Below are 8,717 nucleotides of genomic sequence, written 5' to 3'. Positions count from 1 at the left end.
TTTTGTGCCTCCCGCAGAATTTATGTTGTCTTGTGTGATTTGGTTTGTAGGCAAAATGTTTTTTTTTGTAAAAAAAAAATGCCTGCTTGTTTTTGTCCCTGCTGGTCATTGTGAGTATACTGTAGGAGTAAGCCGCAGTTTTTCTTCACTCCATCTTATAAAAGCAGATAGAGATTTTATTCTAGCCCCCTCCGGACGGCCTGGCCTCTGCTGTAGGTGATGCCGTTCTCAAGCAATAAAAAACCTTTAGAGCTCCATGGCTGTTTGTCCTCATTGCCTCTCATTTTACCTCTTTACTACACAATAAGAGCTCTTCGTGAGAGGGTCTTCATCAATTAGCCTTCCACGAGCTCATCAGTGTATTATCAGTGTATTATTACGTGTTATAGAATAGGGCTGGGAATGACACATTTCTTATGGTCGTTTTTCTTCAGGGAGTTTCACTGACAGCGGCTTTAATTTGCTTAAAATGGGCCTTCTAGCAGCCACGAACGAAAAATGATATTACTAGAGGATTATAGTTCGTAATATCAACTTTATTTAGGATATTTCTATTTTCTATTGATAAGAGTATCACCACGTTGGCTAATATTCCCATAATGTGTTTTGTATACATTCTAATGTTGCTCAGTTAAGAATATACTACCACTTCTTGATGTGAAATTTGCAATTCAAGCGCTTTAACGGACAGTTAATAAATAATAAGTAAATAAGAGTTCGCTTCGGCCGCGCCAAGCGACGTTACAAGGGAATTAGATCATATAAATACATTTTAAGATGGTTGTGCAAAATGTGAAAATAACAAAGACTTTTTAAGCACATTATTTGATACTAAACATTCCCGAAAATAACCAATTCAGAACTATTTAGAATGTCAACAATAACCTTCAGAGGGGCTCTACACAAACACCCTTAAACTATCATTTACAAGTCATATACAATATAAAGGATACTTCAAATTAAGTTTAAAAAATAATACTTATGAACACTAAAGTAACTAAAAAGCCGTCATTAATATTAGCCGATGGGATGGCTGTAAGAAAGGGACATTTTAAAGTAATACTAATTATTTCATGGAAGTATTTTAATTTTTCTTCATTCAGAGCCTCGTTGTGTGGCAGCAGGTGAAAGCATGTTTTATCAAACATGGGATTTGATTTTATGACTAATTTCTGAGTCCAGAAGAGACGGTGCAGGAAGCTCCCATTGAGATGAACTGTAGGGAGGTGCAGTACCTGCTGAGAGACAGAGGGGGAGCTCTTCTGTCAGGGAGCTCCACGTTACACCAGACATTATAAACATCATCTTCTTCAGTTTATTAATTAATTATGACCTAAACTACGGGTCAGTATGATGGGGGTCCATCAGGAAACCACGAAAGGTCCAAAATAGTTAATTTATCCCGAGTTGGGGAAAAATTATGATGACAGCAAAAATAAAATAAAACATCCATTATTAAAATAGAACAGACTGACTTCAGTGACAATTTGAGCTTTGATTTGTAAAACAGCTGCCTATGATAATAACAATAAAAATAATAATGTTTGGATGTTTTGTTGAAAAAAATATAAGTTGAACCTGTAGACAATTTCCATTTATTTATTTTACTTTGCTTTGTAGTAAACAATGACTATTTTATGAAAAATACGCTAACTAAATCAAACGTATTGTAAAATTATTATTATTATTATTATTATAATATTAATAAGAGTTTCTTGTTTTCCGCTTCAGACTTTTCTAAAACATGAATTATTCTCAAATGAAATCAGCATGAATCCTCTTAAAGTGTCGTTGTTGCCAATAATGAAATTCAATTATTGATAGTCATGAATTTCTTTAATTTATATTAAGCCCATACATTAAAACAAAACCCATAATACAACAAAAATGCTTGTTAAATAATTTATTCATAATACAAAGTGTTTTTTTTTCTTCCTATAACCTTCCCGGAAGCAATAATACTCTCTTTAATTCCAACATAAACGATGGTCCAGTTTTCTATTCCGCTGTGTGATGAGGGAAAACAAAAGAAACGTGTGTACTGTGATGTCGTTAACACAAGCTGTCCTTACAGTGATTATTTACAGCATTTTACGTCTATACATTTGTGTTGCCGGTACTGAATTGACATTTGTAAAACGTGGAGAAAAGGGGCCGACATTACTCTGCAGGAATAAAAACAAAGCAGCAGGTTTATCTGAGAGGGAATAAGCGCGTCCGGGCTGCGGAGGGAGAAAGGCTGCCACGTTTCCACTGGTTGAAATAACATAACTTATTCAGTAAAAAATATATACAATCTCACGTACATGTTTCATCTTTAGGCTACAGCACAAATCATTCATTCATCTCCAACCTGCGCCCCCGGCCTTAAAACATTGTACTCTCTCGCCTTTTAGGACAGTGGATACCCTGGTTAAACTGAGCTTTAGAAGCATCACAGGCCCCGTTTACACCTGCCATTTTAAACATGCGTCTGGGATCCGGATCAGAGTTGGCTGCTAATAAACATATTAAAATATCACAGTCAGCTCTCAAAGCTACATACAAAATGTGTTGCTTTTCTTTAAACCAAAATTGGATTAAGGCTGAATTGTCTAAAAGGATGTACACTCTCTTTGCTTAAGAATGAAAAAAGACTGGCAATAATATATTTTTTCTTAAGATGGATATAATATGAGTACTGAAAACCAAAACCAATTAATTCAGAGCTAAATGAATGGCCTTCCTGGCTCGTAAAGGTGACAGAAGCTGCTAATCTTGGGTAGAGGTGGAGCGGGAAATAATGTACCAAGTGTCATGAATTACATAAAGCAGAGCAGCATTACTTGTGGAATAAAAGTAATGACTCACACTAATAAGCCCAACACTGATCCGGATTGTGTGTGTATATAATATTTTCTTTACATGTACACCTGTGGTTAAAACTCCAGTTGTATGCGTACAAACTGATTTGCGTCGCCAAAACAATTTCCAATATTTTTTTGTCCCTTCAACTGACATGAACTTGTCATGGGTCTTGTTAAAGTCCAGTTCTGACAGGAGTTATATCTCCGTGTTTACAGTGTCTGTAAGTTTGGATGCAGCCAAATGAGTCTCTGGCCTGTTTTGGTGAGCGCGTATTTCGTGCGTCTTGGCACGCACTCGGTTTTTACGCATTTTCTTGCTCTGTCTGAGCATAATGCGATCCCATCAGGCGCATATTCGTATAGTGTCAGGTGGAAAGGGGTCAGAAAGAGTGCGACAAGTCTCTGTTGACCCCCCACGTTGGCCCCCCAGCTGTGGGCATCACAAGGTGTCCGAACTGTTACTGCAGGGGCTGATCAGCGCCAGGTTGGTGGCCTTGTGCTTTTTCAACAGTCTTGTGATTTTCTCATCGTCTGAATTGGGGTCCAGCGGTTTGTTGTACTCGTCGTCGTCCTCGTTATCCGAGCTCTCCTTCATCTTCTCCGTCTCAGAGTCGTGCTTCTTCTTGGCCGTGGCCATTTCTGCTGCGTGTCTCTTCCGCCATTTGGTTCTTCTGTTCTGAAACCAAACCTGTGGAGGAGGGAGAGAGAAGCGCACAGATGCTCAACAGGTCCAAAGGCAGAACACAGAAATAAAATCACAAGAGGTGTAAAGGATCCTGGATACATTCGATTAATAACAGGAATGACTAATAATAACAACAACAACAACATCGGTAACAAATAACAATGCCATTTTGAATAATATAAATGTTGTATGTATAATTGATCACAAACAACTTATTCTCGTGGCCTGCGAAGCCAAAAGTGAGATTTCACATATTGTAGAAAAGTGGAAGTTGACCAAATAATATTTTCAACATCTCCCAAGAAATGAGTGAGCAGGTTTTTACCTTGACTTGACTCTCGGTCATTCCTAAAGAGTAAGCCAGGCGGGCTCTCTCTGGGCCGGCCAGGTATTTAGTCTGCTCGAAAGTTTTTTCCAGTGCAAAAATTTGCTGCCCTGAAAAGGTCGGTCTGGAGTGTTTCTTCTTCCCGTCCTTGTCCAACATGATATTAGCTTGAGCTGGAAAAGAAACACAAGAAGGTATGGTTAAATACAGAGTGTACGTTCGGACAGCTTTATATTGATAAAGCCCGTATGCCATTTTAAATATGATGCTCCTATTTCACTCAACATCAGCCTAAAATATATAAGTGTGTCTGAGCAACATAGTTTGAAAGGAAGTCCTGGCAAGTATCACATTATAATGTAATGTTCCATTAGGGAGTTCCTGTGTCTGCTCAAAGGTAGCCTGCCTTTATGGTGACCATAGTGCTTAATAATATGTACCCCTTTAGTACAGCTATAATATTCATTACAATAGATTTAGAATAGCTGACCGTGTAGATATTTTTGTTTGTGTGTGTTTGCTCTGACTGGCAGGCCTCTTACGGGCTGAAATAATGTCTAAAATCACAAGAAGAGAAACAAAGCTCTCAAACATGCTCCAACACCACAGAGGAGCCCTGGCTTTTCCTGAATGTTATACAATTAAAAAACTACAACAAAAAGTGTACAAACAGACAACCACTCAGACAGGACTTACAAGGACAATGAATCCGCGGGTCCCTCCAGGGCGAGCCCTGCATCACCCCCGGCCAGAAGATGGGCGCCCTCCCAGGAAGCTCGGCCAGGGGCTTCGGGTACCGCGACATAGCCGGGCCGAAGTACATCCCCGCTGCTGCGGCGGCGGCTGCGGTGGTGGCCAGGCCGTTTATCCTGGGGAACCCGGAGAGCAGCTGTCCGGCCGCGTTGATGGGTCTCCCCAGGATGTCACTTATTCCGTGCGGGGTCCCCCCGGGCAAATGGGAGTTGAGGCAGGAGAACTGGGGCGCCTTGAAGCCCGCAGGGCTCTGCTGCAGCGCATACGGGAATAGGGACGTCTTCATCTCGGTCATGTTGTGCAACGCCGCCAGAGGGGTGCTGCCCAGGACGAAAGCACTCTGCCGGTTAGCCTCCATTTGCCCGATCGCTAACATTTGTGAGCATGAAACACCAAATTCGTTTAGATAAAAACTGGAAGCTAATAACAGTAAATAAAGGCGCAGAGCGGACTGATATTCAGGAGCCAGGCCACTTCTGCCGCCTTCAGCAAAAGTATCCTGGATGAGGAAGAAGCAGACTCTTGAAATGTTGCAAAACTTGAGCAAAAGCGAACTTCTCTTCTCTTAGAAAGTGTAGAGCTCGGTCAAACTCCCAAAATGTCTCTCCGCGTGTTTGTTTAGGTCGTAGTATGTCAGCTGGGAGAAGGCTGCATGCATCCGCCGCAGGAATCCTCGCGGAAGTCGGCCGGTCTGATGATGTTTTTAGTGGTTTTGATGGGAACCATTAAAGGGTCGACTTGTCTTTCCATAAATTGACTCGCTCTAGGCAAGGAGTGAAGCGGGACCCGCTGATAATAGCGCAGCCACCTGCACGCGCGCTATTCCCATTGGACAGGGCTGAGTGAGACAGCGCCCTGATTGGAGGAGACAGAAACTCCGCTGCTTCACACGTGCGTCTTCGCTGGACGGATGCTGCCTTGACGTACTGTCGGAAATAGTACCTTCCAGTTAAACTACATCTGAACGACCCTACTCGGTGGTTTATAAGGGCTGACTGGATTTATTTATGATGGATGATCCATGTTGCAGACAAGTGATGTTTCAGAGCGGGTACACAGCCGGAATGATAGGCTAATATAGCAAAGGCAATATAATGTTTAGGCCTATATAAAAGTTATCCACTTTTTAAATAGCATTTTTGTAATTGTATTAGACACTTTAAATGTGGTCTAAAAGGTCATGTCTGATGTACATTGTTTTCGACTTTTCTGTGCAAAGGCAAATAGCTCCACTGTAAAAAATATTCTAAGTATAACTCTTTTTCATCCACAACCGAAACCACCACTTGATTGTTGCTCAAAGCCACGTTAAAGACTTTGAAATAGTGGACTGTCAGGGTGTCGGAGGAGACCGTGAATGCATCAACAGCCACACTCTATTAAGATCTTTAGCGGTGCCGTTAATGATGCATCTCGCACCGCGGAAATCATTGTTTCCACATATGACAAAGAATATGCATTTACATTATAAGCTGTTACCGCAGACAGTGTGAGTATATTAAAGTAGAAGCGGGACCCGGCGGGGGCGAGGACGGGCTCCTAATGTTTAGAGACTGAAGATAATAATTTTAAATAGCATGTCACGGGAAAAGAAACCCATTCAACTTGAAATGTATTTATATTTTTTATTTATTTTTGTATTGTAAAATGTATTTTTGTTGATAGGTTTGATATGATATGCGGTTAGGGCTTTTCAACCAGTCAGCGTGTTTTTTGTATTTCCTCTGGACACTATTTTGTGATTGATCCCGGTACTTTGGAGAATGAGATCGGAATAAACTGAGTTATTCCAGCGCGTGTTGTAATCTGCCTTCGTAAAAGATTACAGTTTCACTCACTTTACCCCATGTTGAACATCGCCATTATTTTATGTCATTTCATGTTTTTCCTCAGGTATTTGAAAGAAGTTGGTAAAAAAAAGTGCTGTCAGATAAAACAAGTGCAGCATTACAGAGTATAAAGTCTTTAAAGGACAGAGCTGGGTTTTATAAGAGAGATAATCAGTGTTTCTGAGACAAACTGTGTTATTACGGAGAAAGTGTGTGAGAAAAAGCGCCTGGCTCCAGTCATCACTCTGAGTGCTGTAATATTTTATGGAGATGCGAGAAGGTTGTAAGAGTGAAATATGACCCGCGTTAGCATTTGAAAGGCTTCAGCAAATGCACCTTGCTGCCCATTTGCTCACCGGGGAAAGATTGTGGGTTTTAAAAGGTTTTCAACGCGAGGTGATTCACAATTTTGACAGTATTTCTTCAAGTTGAAGGGATGCCGTACACACGTTTTCTAATTCTGCAAATGGCCCTCGATTTCAAATTCATATCCGAACATTTCCCCCTGATCATAGGCTATACATTGGTTTTTATTACCTTGTTTTAAAGTCTTTCCAAAATGATCATAGGAGAAGCTTTTGAAAAAAATCGTTCAAAACTTCAAATTCAAAACTGACAACTGCAATCCCTTCGTTTTAGTAAAATGTGAGTGAGTTGAATAAAGCAGCTCCTGCCTGACCCAGTGTGAGATCAATGAGAGAAAGATTGGCACTTTTTACAGTTCATCTGCAGCCAAAGACGAGAGCTGCCAAACAGCCCGTCACCGTAAAACCATAATCGCGATTTAACATAATGATTCCAATTTTTATCTCCTAAATTCACAAGTAATTTAAAGTTTAAACTCTTAAACTCAAATCTGTTAAACAAGTAGACAGTGGCGCTCACTAGACGAATGGAGGGTAAAAAAATATATATCTTGATAGATAATTATTAGAACTAAATATTAAACCAATAAAATAACATTTATTTCTACAATTGACTGACATCTACATTATTATCATTTTTATTGAATATAATGAAATGGTAATTTATAAGTAAAATATTAACAACAATAATAATATTACTTATAATAATAATAACATACATTTACAATATATTATTAACAGGAAATACTGATTGTGTTACTATTTATTCAAATCTTTGTTTTAAAATAAATGTGAACCTGTTGCTCACAGCAGCCAGACATGATACTGCAGTCGAGATGAATATAATCCTGATTTATGCTTTAAATTCTATTGTGCCTTCTAATAATGGCTTGTTGGCCTGCTGATGGCGCGTATACCGCAGGCCTTTGTCCTACTATTGAAGGGAAATAGGTTAATAAACAGCGTAAAGATAATCTTATCTGAGTGTAACCTCGGCACGGATGGGAATTGACAGAGCAGTGACAGGGAAGATAAGCAGATGTTTGGACAAAAAGACGCTTGTTGCAGTCAGTAGATGTGATCAGAGTCACCGAGGCGTTCAGCTGCTTCATCCCCATGTGCCTCCCTGTCCTTTCAACAACCAACACAATCATCATAAACACAACAAGTATACATATAAATAGAATCCAAATGACAGAACATTTAATAATAAAAAAAACGTAAAATATTATTATTATTTTCCAAAACATATATAGAATTTCACACTTTTATCTGCTAAAATAAAAACATTTACTGTTTTCACATCTACAGTGTTTCCCTTCAAACAGCCAGTGGCAAGTGAAATGGAAGGAATAAAAAACTGGGACTCCTTTTCAAACATGTGTTTACATTACATGTAAATTAGTGCACTGGGAATCTGAATGAAAACCAGTATAATTTGACCAGGAGCGCCCTCTGGTGGTACGAATGGAAATAAATTAAAATGGGCTTTCTTTAAAGTTTGAGTCCATCTGTTAACACGCAGAAGTTGAGAAGAGCTCAGCCTTCCCTGGATGAACTACAACGCTCATCATCAAACATGCTGATATGAGTTAAAACTCTCTTTAGATTATTTATAGAAGCTGTAGGAAAGCGAAGTAGACCATACTTTGCCCGGGGGCCACTTTTACACAGTGACAGCAGGCCGGGGGCTAATTATTAGACGGACATTAATTGTATGCACTCTGGGACCTTATTTACAGTAAATGTAAAACTATTCCCAGTGTGAAACAATGTATTTTTATTATGAATTATAAAATGCTCGGCAGGCCACAAGGCACTCTATGAAGGGCCACATCAATAATTGAAAATTGTTTTCCAAATGAAAATCAGATGACACATTAACTAGAAAAACACAGGCATGTAGTTGGAAAC

General features: G+C 39.6%; 1 protein-coding gene across 1 annotated transcript; it reads right to left on the bottom strand.

Moving 5' to 3' along the window:
* Positions 1-1,888: 1,888 nt before the first annotated feature.
* Positions 1,889-5,504, bottom strand: nkx6.2 (NK6 homeobox 2). Its single transcript, XM_029450575.1, has 3 exons — positions 4,553-5,504; positions 3,857-4,029; positions 1,889-3,534 (listed from the first exon to the last, which is right to left on the bottom strand). Exons 1-3 carry the CDS (start codon positions 4,983-4,985, stop codon positions 3,286-3,288), a joined length of 855 nt encoding a protein of 284 aa, XP_029306435.1. The 5' UTR covers positions 4,986-5,504; the 3' UTR covers positions 1,889-3,285.
* Between the last annotated feature and the right edge of the window lie 3,213 nt (positions 5,505-8,717).

Source organism: Cottoperca gobio, chromosome 15, assembly GCF_900634415.1.
Source record: "Cottoperca gobio chromosome 15, fCotGob3.1, whole genome shotgun sequence".
NCBI classification, from domain to species: Eukaryota; Metazoa; Chordata; class Actinopteri; order Perciformes; family Bovichtidae; genus Cottoperca; species Cottoperca gobio.
The sequence above is the reverse complement of the archived record's forward strand: the minus strand, read 5'-3'. Positions and strand labels throughout refer to the sequence as shown.

Coding starts and splice junctions, on each gene's coding strand:
- nkx6.2 (XM_029450575.1), bottom strand. CDS start 4,985: ATGTTAGCGATCGGGCAAATGGAGGCTAACCGGCAGAGTGCTTTCGTC. Junction 4,030..4,552: donor CCCGCGGATTCATTGTCCTT/GTAAGTCCTGTC, acceptor TTTCTTTTCCAG/CTCAAGCTAATATCATGTTG. Junction 3,535..3,856: donor TGACCGAGAGTCAAGTCAAG/GTAAAAACCTGC, acceptor CCTCCTCCACAG/GTTTGGTTTCAGAACAGAAG.